Consider the following 18838-nt stretch of genomic DNA (forward strand, 5'->3'; position numbering starts at 1 on the left):
GTAATCCGCTGCGTGAAAGAGAGCCAAGCCCCGTTACGGACAGCAGAGACACGAAGCATTAACATGATTGATAGTGCTCCGTGCCTCTCTGTGATCTTTTTACTACAAAATCACGGTGAGATAAAGTTGTCACCGTGATTTTGTAGCAAAAAGGTCACAGAGAGGCGCAGAGCATTATCAAGCATGTGTGAAAAAGCCCTAAAAGAGGAGAAGGGGGTCATTCTATTGAGACTTCATCCCTCTCTTTTTACTAAATCACAGAGCCATTAGCAAGATCACCCGAGGGTATGCAAGCCCCGATATTAAGGACCTTTTTAACAAATTGCCCCCTTGATAATAACAGGTGACCATTTGATGTCCCAGCAGCAGGACCTTCCAAAACCATCTTTTCATCTGATGGGTCAAAAATAGAAATAAGTGAATTTCTTAATTTTGTTTCGGGTCCAATTTGCGATGGATCATCCATGTGATTCCATTTGGATCCATTTAAATTCTACCTAAAGTGCTGTTATTGCCGGGAAAAGTCTCTCTCTCCTCAATTCTCCCAAACTGAAATCACCCAAAATTCAGTAGAATCAGAAATGTTCAAGGCAAAAAAATTCAAGGCAAAATTTCCAAATTTTTGAATCAATTTGTGCATCTTTAGCCATAGATAAAATTATTAACATAAACAGTTGAGTCACTTTGTAAATACATATCATTTATATCTTGCCAATCCTGTATTATACTCCAGAGCTGCACTCACCATTCTGCTGGTGGAGTCACTGTATACATCATACATTACATTACTTATCCTGTACTGATCCCGAGTTACATCCTGTATTATACTCCAGAGCTGCACTCACTATTCTGCTGGTGGAGTCACTGTATACATACATTACATTACTTATCCTGTACTGATCCTGAGTTACATCCTGTATTATACTCCAGAGCTGCACTCACCATTCTGCTGGTGGAGTCACTGTATACATACATTACATTACTTATCCTGTACTGATCCTGAGTTACATCCTGTATTATACTCCAGAGCTGCACTCACTATTCTGCTGGTGGAGTCACTGTGTACATAAATTACATTACTTATCCTGTACTGATCCTGAGTTTTACAGCAAGACACGGAGGCTTCGTATTGCTTTCTCCTTCTTTACTGAACCACCAATAGCAGCAAAGAGAAAAAATTTACATACAAGGAACCATAGCAACCAAGGTCCCTCCCCACTGGCCCCTATAATAGGCCGCTCTTCCTCTGTAACTTCCTCTTTCTTTGCTGCTGCCACCAAGTTAAGTACATCTTCTTCTATGCATGTGTCATTGATGTTTGGTGTATATTGCGCTGTTTTCCCAGGGTGACTAACCCTGCTTGCTTGCTTGCAGCGCTCCCTTTCCTTTATGCGTTCTACCGATTGCTGGGGCTGATAGTTTAGGTTCCCTGCGCTTATCACTGCGCTTGATTGCTTTCATTGCCGCTTCCCCGCGTCTCCCCCCTTCATTTCCCTTCTCCCTTATCCAGGGAGAGTTCGCTACCACAATCCACTTATTTTGGGCCCAGATGGTCCTACCTGTTGGTTAGTGCGGTTCCCGGTGTTCGGTGGGCGGGTCCTCCGCCCCTACTGGCTGCCGCGCCGTCTCTGGCACTTCCTGATCAGTGGGGCCGCGAGATCTCGGCGGCCATCTTGCGGTTGGCGGCCGCGATTCGCGGGCTTCTGGGGGGGCGGAGCTTCAGCGTCTCCTGTCCCTTCCGGTCATTCGCTTCCTGCACACAGCACGGTCGGCGGCTCCTGCTCCCTCTGCCAGCTAGCGTCCAGCGCTTCTCCCATAGATCTTTGCCCTGCTCAGTGAGTTGCTTATTTATACGGTTTTGCACCTTAGCTAGGCCAGATTGCTGATATGTCTGTACCCACTTCCCCTCATGCTGCCAGTAGGCCCCCCTCCCCCCCTGAGGGATCCATCTCCACTCATGTGGATGCACAGGCGCTGGCCCTGCAGCGCTCTGTATCGGATGCGATTATGGCAGCCATGGGCTCCATGTCATTCATACTTTCACAAACCATTACTCAGGCTCTGTCCGTCCAATGTACCTGTGCAGGACCCCATTGCCACACCGCAGCCTACCTCCAATGACCCTCCTATTACTGAGGAGGTTTTGACTGGTGCGCATCTTGCCACCCCAGAGACCGTGCTTAGATCACGGAAAAGGGCCTCTTCCCGCCAGGCAGAACGGGCGCGGACATGGAAATGCGCGAGAGCGCAATCACCGGAATTGTCTGACTCTGACAGAGCTTCAGACGAGGAGGCATTTGCAGATATGGATTATGAGGCAGAGGAGGAGGTCACCCCCCCCCAGTTCAGGGCCCCTCAGCTGCCGCTGCGGCGACCTCTTCTGCCAAGGATGTGGTGTCCCCTGTTAATGCTACCCACTCTGTGGCGGTACTAGATGATTCAGGTGAACCTATGTTCGACCCTGAATCTTTACATCACCCGCGTTCGGCGGAATGGCTCCCCTCCCCTCATGTGGGGGCTTATTTGGAACACTGGGTGCGTCACTCGCTTTCCCGCGAATCACGCAACAAACTCAGAGCTGAGTGTCCCAGGCCATTGGTGCCCAATAAGGTCTGCGAGACCCCAATTGTGGATCCCAAGATGGCTCAATTTCTGGCCAAAACTGTCTGAACTCCAAAAAAGGACTGCATTCAGCGCTCCGCAGCTGCCAGGACAAGATCTTAGATGTCCTTGGTCCACTGACCAAGATCTTGGAGATGGCTGAGTCAGCCAGGAATGAGGGATCCCTGATAGACCCCGAGGAATTACGGGGCTGGACCCAGAGGGCCATATGCCTTACCGGTAACGCCAATACAGCAGTGGCGATTGAGAGGCGCAAGTCTATTTTATTTAAAATAGACCCTAAGCTAGCTAATTTGGCGCTCACTGAGGCGAGAAAGGAAGCCCAGGGCCTCCTTTTCGGCGACTCCTTCATTAAGGACATGAGCCGTTTTGTGGGCACCTTTACTGCGCTTGACAAGGCCCAAAGTTCGATGCGCAGAGTATTTCAGGGACGGGTCTCTCATCGGGCCGGCAGTGGTAGGGGCCGCCTGTCCGGCCGTGCTAGTTTCCAGGCCCGAGGATCGAGTAGAGGTGCCGGTGGACAACGTCCATCTTTCTAAGAACAACGTAATCCGTCTCCCTTCTTCGCCTCCAGAGGAAATCAGTGGCGTTCTCGCTCCTTCCGGGGCAACCCCAACCATCGCAGACCCTTGGGTAAGTCTTCCCCAGCTTGGGGATTCTATGGTACCTTGTGTAGGGGGCAGACTCCGACTCTTTTTTCATGCTTGGAGTCTCATCACCTCAGACCCGTGGGTGCTGTCCACGGTCAGGGGATTTCACATAGAGCTCACGGGGTCTCCCTACCTTATTCCCTCCCCCCACGCCTGTCCCCCTGTCACACCCAGATTGCGCTCTGGTGGACACGGAGCTGTGCTCCCTCAGACAAAAACGGGCAATAGAACGAGCGTCCCCTGCGCGGGGGACTGTGATCAGCAATATATTTCTCGTTCAGAAGAAGGGCGGGCAGATGAGGCCAGTCATCAATCTTCGCGCGCTGAATGTGGTAGTTCGCTACCGGCATTTCAAGATGGAAGGGATCCACCTTCTGCGGGACTTACTAGTTCCTGGGGACTGGATGGTGAAGCTGGACCTGAAGGATGCCTACCTGACGGTCCCAGTGGCCACTCGCTCCAGGGATTTGCTCCAGTTCAGGTGGAATGGCGAGGTATGGAGGTTCACCTGTCTGCCATTCGGACTGTCCTCAGCTCCTTGGTGCTTCACCAAGTTGCTGCGTCCAATCGTGTCATGGTTGAGGACTCGGGGCGTCCGCCTCATCATTTACCTGGACGACATCCTTCTGATGCACGAGTCCAGGGCGGGATTACTGGAACATCTCCAGTGGACATCGGATTTACTTTCGAATCTCGGATTCCTCCTCAACATAGAGAAGTCTTGCCTCATCCCGGCTCAGAGGATGGAATTCTTAGGATTCACGGTGGATTCTCTCTCAGAGTCCCTCAGTCTGCCGACGGCAAAGTTGCGGGCGATCCACAAAGAATTGAGACATGCGCTCCTCATACCCCATCTCTCATTGCGCCATCTGGCCCGCATCATCGGACTCTTGGCATCGTCCATTCAGGCGGTGTTTCCAGCCCCGTTACATTACCGTGCGCTCCAGCGACTGAAGATCGCCCATCTTCGGACCGGTGCATCCTTTACGGACGCGGTGGTGCTGGTCTCGGAGGCCCGAGAGGAGTTGAGTTGGTGGATTGCCAACCTGGAGGCGTGGAACGGCAGAGCGATCTTCGGGCTCTTGCCGGAATTGACAATAGAATCAGATGCGAGCCTCCAGGGTTGGGGTGCCCTTTGCAATGGCGTGTCCACGGGGGGCCCCTGGTCAGCGGAGGAGTCCCTTCTGCACATCAATGCGTTGGAACTCCTTGCGGGATCTTTTGCGGTGAAGAGTTTCTCCAACGGGATCGCCTGCGCGTGCATCAAGTTACGGATGGACAATATATCGGCAGTTCAGTATGTCAACCGTTTGGGGGGTACCCGCTCGGCAACTTTGGCTCGCTTGGCCAAAGACTTTTGGTCCTTTTGCCTGTCCAGGGACATCATGGTGCAGGCGGAGTACTTACCGGGGCTGAACAACAATCAGGCGGATTGGAATTCGCGCTACCTGTCGGATGGCAGCGATTGGCAGTTGGATCCTCGGATCTTCTCAGCAATTGCGGAATTGTGGGGTCCGATGTCTATCGATCTGTTCGCATCTGGTCTGAACAGACAGCTCACCCGGTTTTACAGCTGGCGTCCGGATCCGGAGGCATTAGCAGTGGATGCGTTCCTGCAAGATTGGTCGGTATCCCGCCTGTACGCGTTTCCTCCATTCTCGATGATTCCGAGGACACTCTTGCAAGTGATTCGTCAGCGGGCAGACCTGGTTCTGGTGATCCCTTTCTGGGGGTCTCAGGTATGGTTCCCCTCGTTGCTGAGGATTCTAGTGGAGATTTCTGTTCTTCTCCCGACCCGGTCGGATCTCCTCCGCAACCCTCTGGGTCTACAACACCCTCTTCTACTAGACGGATCCCTGCGGCTGCTGGCATGCCGGATCTCCGGACACCTGGATCGTTAGAGGGAGTTTCGGTGCCGGCTCGACAGCTATTGGACAGTGCATGGGCTCCCGGCACCAGGAAGTCGTACCGGGCAGCCTGGAGAACTTGGGCTAACTGGTGCGTGGAACGGGACTTGGATCCCGTTTCGGCACCTGTAGCACACCTACTAGAATTTCGCACCTGGGACGTCTCCCTGGTCCTTACCTTCTTGGCCTCTTGGCCCGGGAATTCTGACCTCACACTTAGGCAATTGTCAGCTAAAATGTTGACGTTATTTTGCCTTATCTCATGCAAGAGGGTTTCGGATGTGAGGGCGCTTTATCATGATGCACGTTCCTTTACCCCGGTGGGGGTTACCTTTAACATCTCGCGTCGCACCAAGACTAGCATCCGTTTCGTTTCCTATCCCAGTTTTCCTGCCTCTCCGGTCTTATGTCCCGTGGCGTGCCTGAAGGAATATGAGTCCAGGACGCTGGCGCATCGGTCTCCGGCCAGCTCTCAGTTGTTCATTTCTATTCGTCATCCTTTTGGACCGGTGTCTAGCCCTACGTTAGCACGCTGGCTTAAATGGGTCATGTCATTAGCGGGTGTTGACACTTCTGTCTTCACGGCCCATTCTGCGCGTGGAGCCTCTGCCACCGCCTTGGCGGTTTCGGGGGCCAGATTGGAGGATGTTATGCGTCTGGCTGATTGGTCCAATGTTACCACGTTCAGGGAGTTCTATTTCCGTCCTCCACCTAATTTGTTTTCTTCTATCATAGACGGGCTTTGAACTTGCAATACGAAGCCTCCGTGTCTTGCTGTAAAACTAAATGATTTTCCTATTTCATGACGTAAAGTCATAGTTTTATTAAAGACACGGAGGCGAGTATTGCCCGCCCTATTCCCTCCCTTAGGGTTTTTCTCACAGGTTTTTTGTCACAGGGGTCATGTATCATTGCCTCTATGTATTATTAACCATTTAAGTTATTTTGTTTTAGGTGTTTATTGTCCTATTGTTTATTGCATTGCCATTGTTTGCATGTTATTTAGCCATTTTGATGGTCTTCTGTCATTTTGCACCTGTTGAGTCAGTTGCGTAGATGGAATCCGGACATTCTGTCCTGACATGTTTGTTTCACCTAGGCCTATGGTCTGTTTTATTTTCCAGGATGAAGTTATTTCCGTTATAAGATGCCGTGTTACCGGATGATGTCTTCTACAGTTTAGCCAGGTTGGCTAGTTGATTGCGCTACATGGCCGTTGGACTTTCCGTTCCAGTTTAAAGTTCGGAGTTATCGTTGGGATGTTCGGGATGTCAGCATCAGTTTTCAAAGAAAGAGGAAGTTACAGAGGAAGAGCGGCCTATTATAGGGGCCAGTGGGGAGGGACCTTGGTTGCTATGGTTCCTTGTATGTAAATTTTTTCTCTTTGCTGCTATTGGTGGTTCAGTAAAGAAGGAGAAAGCAATACTCGCCTCCGTGTCTTTAATAAAACTATGACTTTACGTCATGAAATAGGAAAATCATTTAGTTACATCCTGTATTATACTCCAGAGCTGCACTCACCATTCTGCTGGTGCAGTCACTGTCATATAACATTACTTACGTACTAACATCATGGACATCACATGTAATTTTTCAAACAATACTCTAAACGTAGACGTTTCACTTGAAGACCTACCTGCAGCATGTTGAGTAGAAGGCTCCGAAACTTGGTGCCTTCCACCATGAACAGAGCCATCTTGTCGCAGAGTTTAGCGGCGGTATGCGCAAAGCTTCTGTCCGTCACGGCTTTCTGATAAATAGTCTTTACAATCTCCCCTAACATCTCCTCGGAGTTGGCAGAGTTCTGGGCTTCCTCCATGAACGTGGTGAGCTTGCAGTCCACATCGCTGCTGTTATTTCGCATACTGTTCAATATTTCTATAAGTTTGTCCATTTTGGTCCTTTGAGGATTGGTGGACTCCACCGCGTATTCTTCCTACCGGTGATAAAACAAGATAAATGAGTGCGACATTTCCAATACTTGAACATTGGATTAGGGTACTTTCACACTTGCGTTGTTTGATTCCGGCAGGCAGTTCCGTTGCCTGAACTGCCTGCCTAGTCAGGCAAACTGTATGCAAACGCATGTCATTTTTTCTGACTGATCAGGCATTTTTCAGACTGATCAGGATCCTGATCAGTCTGAAAAATGCCTGATCAGTCAGAAAAATGCATTGCAATACCGGATCCGTTTTTCCGGTGTCATCAGGCAAAACGGATCCGGTATTTATTTTTTTCTCATTTTTAAAGGTCTGCGCATTCGCAGACTGGAAGGACGGATCCGGCATTGCGGCAACTAATACATTCCTATGGGGAAAAAATGCAGCATCCGGCCTTTAGGCAAGTCTTCAGTTTTTTTCGCCGGAGATAAAACCGTAGCATGCTACGGTTTTCTCTTTTGCCTGATCAGTCAAAATGACTGAACTGAAGACATCCTGATGCATCCTGAATGGATTACTCTCCATTCAGAATGCACGGGGATATGCCTGATCAGTTCTTTTCCGGTATTGAGCCCCTAGGACGGAACTCTATGCCGGAAAAGAAAAACGCTAGTGTGAAAGTACCCTTAAAGGGACAGGAAACTTAAAACCTATGGGGGATAACCGATTGGCCAATCTGCAACATTCCCTGCAAGCTTTAGAAAAACATTTCTATAAATCTGTGTGAAAAAAACAAAAGTCTCAACCACTGCCACAATTGGGGATCGGCTGACAGTGAAAGGTGAGAGTGTTGGTCATTACTATAGACCAGGAATGCCCAACCTGCGGCCCTCCAGGTGTTGCAAAACTACAACTCCCAGTATGCCTGCACAGCCTACAGCTATTTGGGCATGCAGGGCGTTTTGGAACAGCTGGAGGGCCGCAGGCTGAGCATCCCTGCTATAGATGGAGCAGTGGGGGAAGGTTTCTGATGCAGCAAGCTTCCCCTCCAAAGAAAAAGCAACCTAAGCCCATTTACTTGCACTAAGAGGAGAGGAGTGAAGGTTAGGACGCAGCTTGTCTGGACTACAGACAGAACAGGCGGGGTCTCTTTAGCAGCAAGCTACCTCCCAGCCCCAAAAAAAGCAACCTATGTTTTTTTTACATGCCCCAGCACTGGAGGAAGGGGTGAAAAGCACTCCGCTCGTCTGGTTATTACATATCAGTGGGTGGGTGGTGGGTCTCTGTTTCAGCAAGCTGCCTCTAAGCTAAAGCAAAAAGCAATCTATACTCCTACCCTGTCCAAAATGTAGACTACCCCTTGGCCCGGTTGTGAATCAGCGATCACATAAAGGTGAATACCCTCTCCCCTTCACCCTTTATTCATCCTCGTAAAAACTTTTGTATTTTAAAACTAAACCTTTAAGGGATCTTTCACCGGTGAACTGTCCTGGCAGCAAGTGTTTAACTCCACTGCAGCGCCACCACAGGAGAAATGAAGCATTGCACAGTTTTCCTTGAAATCAACAGGCTGTTTGTGTTTCCTAAACCAAACAACCCCATTAACAAGCAAGTCCATCCTATTGTCAACTCATGAATACAGTAATAAGGGTTCCTTCACATGACCGTGCCGTGTTTCGCTGTCCGCAAATTGTGGATCCACGAAATACGGATACTGGCCGTGGGCGTTACGCATTTTGCAGAATGCACAGGGCCAGCGCTGTATAGAAAATGTCTATTTTTGTCCGCGATCGCGGACAAGAATAGGACATCCTCTGTATTTTTTGCGGGGCTGCCTAACGGAACACTGTGTTTTCATTGAAATGAATGGGTCCTCACCCGTTCCGCAAAATTGAAGCTCAGAATGGGGTGCGGTGCTAAACCATTGCTGGCCCGTTCATCTACAGGATTGGTGGAGATCCCAGAGGGTGGACCACCCACTCATCATAAAGGGATGGCATGTCCTAGCAACATGCCAACCCTTTATAAGATGGGAACAGCCCTATAATACTGAAATACTTTATAAGATGGAAATAGCCCTTAGATACTCTCGGAGATGTTACATCCATGCCCCCCCCCACCCCACCCCCCATCTCACCCTAGATTTTGTCCTCGGCCTGCCTTTCGCTCAATACAATTAACCTGTGCGGTCGACAGTGCTTATTAAAAGAAGGGCTACAAAATTAAAACATCTAATAGTTTTAGGGCGCGCATCTGGCGCCTTAATGTGCGGCTTCTTCTACTTCCAAATTGGATTACGGGTAATTGCTGGCGACTTTTCAGAAGAGCGTAAATGGGATTAAAAAATTAAAGATGTAGCAGGCAGCCTGGAAAATGACGGAAGTAACACAACCACACATAAATCACACCTCCGCTGCCCTGACGAGCTATCTGATCGCGGCGCTAATTAAATGGTCTGGAGATAAGCACAGCGAAGAATGGGTAAAACATTTCCACAGAAAAGGCGACCATAAAACATGGGCTTTAAAAGGGGTCGTCCTATAAAAGGAAAGTTTAATCAGCTCTCTAACTTTCTAATATACTGTGTGTATTAATTCCTCGCCACAGTCTTGCTGTCAGTGAATGGAGAACATTTGATTATAGACTGATTAAAGGGAATGTGTCATTAGGTTTATGCTGCCCAATATGACGGCAGTGTAAAGCCTGTATTACACAGGCCAACTGAGCAAGTGATTGTTGAGAGAGAAGTGTTAGCGAGCAGGCGATCGAAGGCTAGCGGAGGAGACAGCGGCTATTACATGCAGAGATCTCCTCCACAGCATGGGGAGGAGCGAGCACTAATATCATTGCTCCTCCCCATGCTGTCTCGCGGTTTGCAGGCAGCAGATAGTAATTAGACAGCACGATCTGCTGCCATGCTTAAAAATCACAACTGCCCAATGAACGAGCATTTGCTGCCTATTCCCCCCCCGACTAGAGAAGAGTCCTATTTTTGTCTATAAAACTGACAATAGTAAAATGTTCTATTTTTTGGGGGGGCTGGAGAACGAACATACGGATGCGGACAGCACACTAGTGTGCTGTCCGCATCTTTTGTGGTCCCATTGAGATGAACGGGTCCGCATCTAATATGCAAAGAACATGGATCGGATGCGGACTGAATCTACGGTCGCGTGCATGAGGCCTACGGGTGAGATTTATTTCGTGCACTGCCAGAGGATGCGACCAATTTATAAAGAGATGCAGGCGTAGTCATAAATTAGGCCCCTCTTCCGTCAGTCTGTGCGCTAGAATGAAAACTACGGGAGCTTGGAGCAAATAAGGATAAATGTGGAGAACCCGCTGGCTCTGCCCCCTTTTCAGAAAGTGGTGAGGGCGACACAGGAATGCCACATACAAGAAAATGTGTTGCAAGTGGCGTTTAAAAAGTTGCAAACACAAGGTTTGCGATTTTTGACGCCAGAAAAGAGGCGCAGGGAGATGTTCAATGTCCTCCTTAATGCTGTGCGCGTACACTGTAGTCCTCAATGTTCATAAGCTGCTGCTCCCCCTTCACCAGTGATTGACAGCATACTCCCTACAACTGTATATAGGGAGCATGCTGCAATTAGCAGACAGTTAAAGGGGTATTCCCACCTGGGACATATTGTCATAAATGTCAGACATTGGTGGATCCCACCTGTGGGATCTGCTACTATTACAGAATGGGGTCCCGGAGTGAACGCATGAGCGGTGTCCTCTCCATTCACTGCTATTGCAATTCCGAATATAGCCAAAAGTGTGCTTGGCTAGCGGTGGAGGGGTGGCTGCGTATCTGTGGCTTGCTCTCCCTTCATTTTTGGGCCCCGTTCTGGAGACAGGAGTGGGTTCCCAGAGGCTGGACTCGTACCAATCTCACGTTTACGGCATAACCTAGCAATATGCCATAAATGTCCTGGATGGGACAATCCCTTTAAAAAAGGAACATATCAAATGTATGCTTCTCTATCTAAGGGCAGCATAAACTAGACCCCGAGTCAAACGCAGGGCCACACACCTTGTATTCTCCGTTTGTTTGCTTAACATCCCAGCGGGACATGAATGCTACAGTCCTTGTATTCGTGATTTGTTCCCTCTGTCCTCCTGCAAAGGTATGGCAGCTTTCTTCTTACACTGTGTATGGGGAGAAAGCTGTCAATCGGCAGCAATGGGAGGCACGGACGCCAGCGAAGACTCCACAACATCGTTGAGAGCACTCAGATAGGACAGCATAAACTGGGTGCCCGATTCAGGGACTGTGTGTGGTCAGTGCTGCCCTCTGCTGGAGGTCTAAGACTGTAGCTAGTTTTGTTTCCTTTTTTTTTTTCAGGCCTCCTGGATCGGGACCTGTAGAAATTTTCCCACACTGGTGGAGGCATCAAAAGAATATTCTCAATGTAAAAAAATGTGGAGAAATAACATAACAGAACGTGTTTTTCTCCTTTCCCTGTTTACATCACAGGATGTTTTCTGCACATGTACGTGGCCTTCATCAGGATCGACACAAAGAGTGTACATTTTTGTATTTATATATGCCATGCAGACTGAACTGATTCTGAATGCAGCTCTGGTTAGGACTAGAAAAATTTGGATGGGCAGCTCTTACCTTCTCTTTGAGCCTTCTTCGCAGGCGGTCTTTGGAGGACTGGAGAAGGTTTATCTTCGGCCTCTCCTGATCTCTGCTCTGAATACTGTCTTTCCGTTTGGCTTCAGATTCGTTGCTGCCAGTCTGCTGGGATTGTCTCTCGGTAGTCTCTGTGCTGCGGTGATTTTCGAGGGGGATATGGACTGTGCAAACTGAAGCGTCCTCAATCTTCAGGCTCTCTGTGTCTTTGGCATGTCTCTGTGGGTCTTTTTCACTTGGCGAGTGCTTCTGGTTATGGTGCCATCGGCGGTTTTGGCTGTAGCCGTGGTGACCCTGCTTGCCTGAGGAATGCGGTGTTTGGCATCCTTGGTACAGTTTCTGGTTCTCCCTGGCGTTGTGTTTGGCAGGGGCCGGTTGGTGCTCGTTGTGTTGTGTTTGTTGTTGCGGCTTATTCCCTCCTTGCGATTTCTGCTGTTTCCTAGAAAGAAGAAGACAACTGGTTAATGCAATCTGGTTCCTTCTCCAATTTCGTATTAGGACTTCTAGTGGGTAATTTATAAGAACCGTCGGGAACAAAAACATTGGTTGTTGAAGAGGGGGCCGACTGGAGCAAACATGACTGCAGGATCCGCCTATACAGTGATTGTGGTCTATAAATCGCTGTATGGAAGGCCAAACACTAACCTCCAGGCTATAGCCCTACCATGTTGAGAATAGTGGTTTTCTATACTTAGAAAGCTAATACATATTACTGGTTTCTTCACAGGCACAATATATGAATGCAAAGAAACCAGTAATATGTATTCATCTTTCTAAACATAGAAAACCACTATTCTCAACATGGTAGGTTTATAGCCTGGAGGTAAGTGTTCTGCCTTCCCAGAAGAAACTTGTAATTTTTTTTGTCCACTTAATTTTTTCTCCCTCATTTAACCCATAATAACAGTCGCTAGAAATTAAAATCTTATGTGCATGGCAAAATGGCCTGATGCTGCTGTATTTGCTAGGCAGTAAGTAGTGTATATGATGATATGCTATGACACAGCTCTAGGATAAATTTTACTTCTTTCCTGATACCTACACAGAATACTCCCCATATCTACTGTAGTTCAAGATCTGTTTTTCACTGTAAAGGAAGAGTTTGAGCCAGAGCCAAGCGGCACAGAGGAGTTACAAAAGCAGTGCTTAAATTTGCAGCACTTTTTTACATAAATCTCCTCTACTATTATGATTTCTCCTTTTTGTGCCACTAGAAGACTTGAATGCTTCTATCACACTTCTGTATTACAGTGTATTGTGCCTGGCAGGCTAACGCTAACAGGCATCCTATTAATATGCTAACATTGTAGATCTGGGGGCCATGGTTATCCCTCTGGCTGGAATAGCAACCGAAAGCCACCACCAGATCACAAAGTGAGAGGCCAACTCTCCCTCGGTCTAACCTCTTGGATCCTGTGGCATTTAGGTGGGTAAACTGTTAGGATCGGAAACTAAATCTGATGAGGGCAGTTGGAACAGGAGCAAGACTGTGTATTACACCGCTGGTCTCGCAGGTACACCGCTGGTCTCGCAGGTACACCGACGGCACCCGCAAGGTCATGCGACCGATATCTATGCTTTATAGCAAGAATAAATAAATCAGGGAGCACCGCTGTAAATCAAGCAAATACTGGAGTGCCAGCGGCTGAAGGGCAATCCCTCAAGCCCATAAATACTAAAAATTATTAAAGAAAATCCGCGGCACTTCCGTGAATGTGCGTTTATTCACCCGGTATCATGCGACGTTTCAGTCCTCTCAGTGGGACTATTCTCAAGCAGTGGTTACAAAGTAGCAGACATGTCAGATAGTTTTCACTTCCGCTACCTTACATTTTGTGTACGTGAGACGAGTTTAATTTATTAAGAGGCAGATGCTCATTAAAAGAATTGGGCTCACCCCTGGCCTTCTGGGAGTCGGAATCTCAAATCTATGGCAGCTAGGGCCTGGAAAAGACGAGCTATACCAGCGCACACCAGTTTCTAGTGTAAATTATACTAAATCCAGTGAGCCGTGGAGCTTTGCCCAATGCCACCCCTTTATAAAAGTGGCAAGAAGCGTAAAAATACGGCACGGTGCATGAGAAGATATGACCCTTGGTGCCTTTTTGCAACATATTTCTAATAACAAGTCTTTGATCGGCGCCAAAGTGGTCTGAGCTCTTTCACCTCAAAATCAGTGGTGGTTCAAGGACGTCCCCAATGCGATCGTATTATCTGTATGACCCATGAGAAGATCATCTTCACAGTATATCACCATTCTTCGCTCAATGGCAGCTGTCATGGGCTCCTTTAACACTGCGTTTTGCATTGTCCATTTGCCGTATGTTCTGGGAAACGTCCCGGTGCACATGGAAAAGGTATCCACAGGCCACTATTTACCCAGAGACCAAAGAAGTGTCTTTTTGCCCCATCGGGTATGTACTTTTTATGCTGTATTTAACAGTGTTGGTAGAAGGCACTGTTCCATGCAGAAAAAACGTATGCCATGTGCTTTACAATTTCTTTTGAGAGCCTATGGGCCACTGATGCCATGGTATGGCTATACAATAGTATCGATGGGCGGTATATGTTGGGGATGCCAGATGTAGACCTTTGATGGACAACTGCAGTATGAAAGCAGCCATATCCGTAAAGCATCCAGTGTCTACATATATGGCTGGTTTTCTTCCAAGATGCAAAATAAAAGGGGTCTTCTCCATCCCCATGCCACTCAACACAACTCGGGGTAAAAGGTCTTTGCAATTCTTCCCAAGCTGCAGGTTGGAAAACGGTGTGACACAGCATTCAAACCGGATCAATTAATATGACCGCTAATAACGGCATTCAACACGGTGTTATATGGCGGATTGTGTGATGCAAGTGAGAAAACAAATACATGAAATCATGTGGGGATTTTCTTCTAGGGAGCGTTGGAGTAGGCCAGGAAGGAGCAGAGACTTTATAGATCCTCCTGAACAAACTGATTCGGCGTGCCCCAGCCTTTCCAAATTAAAGTGTTTCACTGTGAGCTGACCATGAAATCCCCAGGGTGCCTGAAATCTGGCCGAGCCAATGCCCTATTGACACTTCGGGGAGGGCGACTCAGTCATGGATACATTGGAGAGAAAGTGGAAACACCTTGACCTGTCAGTCTTCCTCAGATAGAGATACATTCCCTTGTACAATCACTCATGGGATGTTGACCAGTAAGGAGCATGGCTGTTGCTGCTAAGAACCTGATGTGGAGGTGAGGGCTATCCTTCTGGAGGTAGAACCATGCTGCAATGTCTAAGGAGTGGTCCTTGCCTTGAACTCCCACCATTCCTTCCATCTTCATCATCACTGAGAATCAGGAGGCTTCATGTTTACATGTAAATGGAGAATGCAGCCACTAAATCATTTTGGTGGCCCAGTGGTCAGCACTGGTGCCTTGCAGCTATGGGGTCCTGGATTCGAATCCAACCAAGGGCAACATCTGCATGGGAGTTTGTATGTTCTCTCTAGGTGTCACTGGATTTTCTCCAACACATCGAAACACACTAAGGGTGCATTCACACAAATGCCATGTGCACCCGGAAATATTGACTACAACGAATCCACAACTCGCAAGATGCGGCAAAAGATAGGACATGTTCTATTTTTTGCGGCGGCATGGACCCGGAAGGGTTTCCATGTGCTTTTGGGTCCATGCCGCCGTGCCACAAAAGATAGGACATGTTCTATCTTTCGCCACATCATGCTGATTAGAGTCAATAGGTCTGCAACGCACTGCGGTGTGCACAAGGCCGATGTCTGTGGTTTGAGGATCTTCGGGCATGGGCGTCACATCCTAAAACTGTGAGAACCAATGAGGGGACCTAAACCAAGGCGTGTGACAATGTGTAAAGCGTGGCGACCTATATTGATGCTACATGTAAATGAAAAAAAATTGAAAAAAAACCTGTCCACGCCTCTTAAAAACATCTTGGACGATCCAGCAAAATTTTTGTGGGACCATCAGAATCAATTTGTCTCATTTATTGGCTGCCAGACCAACTCGGACATCAGGGGATTTTATTCGATGACGGGAGTGCCAAGCAGTTTGGCAGCCATCCGGTGGGGTGCAGTTATCAATCCCCCAGGCCAGAAATGTGGGGCTAAAAAGATGCAATTTTTTACGTACAAATTTGTCACTTTTTGTGATTTTAGGTCGCTCGCGCCATTTGTTCACGATGTTAATGAGCTGCACTCCAGAAATATCAGTTTCCAAAAAAGTAGGGAGCGGTGTAAAAACTGGAGATACAGCTCGATCCTTTGGTGGGGCGACAGGGGTGTCTGATAGTGGCTTAGGAAGACAAGCTAAGGATAAAACATGCAGGCATGTCGGAGCCGAGCATGCACAAGTATTGAAGGGGATGCAAAGAAGTTATCTAAGGTGCACGGCCACCTTAAGACTCAAGAAAAGCGAGGAGAGAAACGAGTGAAGAGGAGCAGGACATCTGTAATGAATGACCTCATGAGACGAATGTAGGGCAGTCAATGAAACACAAGGCCTTCATCTGGGGATTTAGCGGCTATGGAGAGATGTGCTAATTCTTCTCTTCTTCCAGCAGCGATTCCCCATGGACCAAAGAGAAACAAGTGAGCGGCAGCAGGAATCTCACGTCTAGTGCGCTCCTATTCCCCGTGGAGTCTGCATTGCTATTCGTTTTGGGGTTTCTAAATATACGGAGCTGTTGAATGATGTCTTCGGTATATGGGGATTGGGCTTCTTCGTCAGCACAGCAGATTAGCACTTTTAAAGAAAGAAACATGAGCGCACGACAGCAGGGACCATGGAGGTATTGAGGGACATGGAAATTAAAAGGAACTCTCCAGGCAAAGCGGATACTGTGTTATGTCTGGTGGTCTGAGGGGGCGGGGCATGACACCAAAGAGACCAGACATAAAAGACAGCTGCTAAACTTTGCCACTCCAAGTACATTGCCCAACACGGATCATGGTGCGACCCTACGGGATCCGTGGTTCTATAACCAGTGGCTGCCATATTATGGATAACCATCAGAGCCCAGCCACATATTCCAAAGCATGCTCATTCTATAATAAGATTTCTCATAATGTTCGAGATTTCTGCTTGCTGGCAGTGAATAGAAACACTGATACACTGATCCAACGGATACAGATGCAAAGCCCATTTCGCTGACCACTGTCCGCCATATGTAAGGGGTTAAACGGCAGGATCAGTTGCAGCAGAGAGTCAGCTACTATATATACCTGAACCCGAGCAGTCTCAGCCATGCATGTACAGTGGCTGTCCTTAAAGGGGTTTTCCAAGACTTCGATATCGAGGGTGGATCCTCAGGAAAAGTCACCAACATCAGATCGGTGGGGGTCCGACACCCGGCATCCCTGCCATTCAGCCCCCATGGTGTAGTTTCCGGGGTACTGCAGATTAGCACCCATTCACCTGCAGTACCCGGCACCGATACTACATACTGGATGACGCCTTCTGCTTCCGGCTCTGTCCACTGTATGGTTTCTGGCGCTCGGTGTTGGACCCTAATCAATCTGATATTGATGACCTACCCTGAGGATAGGTTATCAATTTCTAAATTGTGGAAAACCCCTTTAACTCCCAAATATGAGCACCATATATACGGAGCATGTTTGCCAGGGGGTGAAAACTTATGGCCTATCCTTAGGAAAGGCCATAAATATTAGATTGGAAGGGGGTGGGGGTATTTAGACTCTCAGAACTACCAGCTATCAACTATTTTAAGGGGTCGCAGGCTTCAGCGAATACCGCATCCCATTTGATTGTTTACACTGTTCCGTACAGAACAGCGCCACACTTACAGTAGTGGTAGTGCCTGGTATTACAGATCAGTCCGATTCGCCCGAATAGCATGACGCACTGTAATACCAGGCACGGCCACTACTATAAGTACGGGGCTGTTCTGTATGGAGCAGTGTAAGCAATGAAAGGAACATGGCATCTGCCAAAGCGTCATCGCCCATTCAACAAGCTAAAGGGGCCAATTGATGGCTTATTTAATTGGCGAGCCATTTATTTTAAGGAACCAGAAAATCCCTTTAATTGTCCTTTAAGCTTTCTGAATGGTTTAGATATGGTTTGGTGATGTTGGGGTGCACTGGGTCTGTCCTTCTTACAGGTTCCCTCAAACTTCGGGCTCCTGGGACATCCAATCAACAGCATCTGGGGAACGGTGAGAACCAGGGGCTGGAAACCGAACCATGATCCAACTACAGACTATTTAAAGGGGCTTTCCAAGACTTAAATATTGATGTCTTATTCTCAGGATAATAGATTGGTGGGTGTCCGACTCCCAGCACCCCCGCCAATCAGCTGGCGCTTGGATGAGCTCTGCAGCCTTCACAGTATACCGAGCACAGCGCAGTCCACTGTATAGTGGCTGTGCTCGGTATTGCAGCTGCTCCAAGGCCATGTGACCAATAGTCTTGGCATCATTGGCCACTGAATCGAGCACTGCAGACCCTTCCAACAGCTGATCGGCAGGGGTACCCGGAGTCCAACCTTCACCAATATACTATTGATTACCTATCCTGAGAATAGGTCACCGATATTTAACTCCTGGCAAAACCCCTTTAACTACGATATCTCTAATGCACGCTATGGGAGCTGGAATGCAGGCAGCGCTTGTAATAAATAATAGTACTATTAGTGCAGCAGGCCTCCACTTGTATGTGTACTCACAGCAGCTATAGCCTACCTCCCATTAATAGGAGTTCTGTGCTACTTTCACACTCGCCTTTGGTGCGGATCCGTCATATATCTGCACAGACGGATCCGTTCAGATAATACAACCGTCTGCATCCGTTCAGAACGGATCCGTTTGTATTATCTGTAACATAGCCAAGACGGATCCGGTCTTAAACACCATCGAAAGTCAATGGGGGACGGATCCGTTTTCTATTGTGCCAGATCGTGTCATAGAAAACGGATCCGTCCCCATTGACTTACATTGTGCGTCAGAACGGATCCGTTTCGTCAGAAGAACAAGCAGCGTTTAGGACCGCTTGCGGGAGCCCTGAACGGATCTTACAAACAGAAAGCCAAAACGCCAGTGTGAAAGTAGCCTAAGGAGAAAAAGCGCATCCCACGGAAAAAAATAACAACTTCATAAATGTGAATAAAAA

General features: G+C 48.1%; 1 protein-coding gene across 2 annotated transcripts in view; it reads right to left on the bottom strand.

The window, feature by feature from the left end:
- Positions 1-18838, bottom strand: part of CTIF (cap binding complex dependent translation initiation factor) — a 185130-nt gene that overhangs the window by 72394 nt on the left and 93898 nt on the right. For both annotated transcript variants that reach the window (XM_040421115.1, XM_040421114.1), the window contains exons 9-10: positions 11684-12140; positions 6816-7115 (exon numbers count right to left, since the gene is read on the bottom strand). In XM_040421115.1, coding sequence (XP_040277049.1) covers positions 6816-7115; positions 11684-12140 — 757 coding nt within the window. The remainder of the gene's footprint in view (positions 1-6815; positions 7116-11683; positions 12141-18838) is intronic.

Source organism: Bufo bufo, chromosome 2 (genome assembly GCF_905171765.1).
Source record: "Bufo bufo chromosome 2, aBufBuf1.1, whole genome shotgun sequence".
NCBI classification, from domain to species: domain Eukaryota; kingdom Metazoa; phylum Chordata; class Amphibia; order Anura; family Bufonidae; genus Bufo; species Bufo bufo.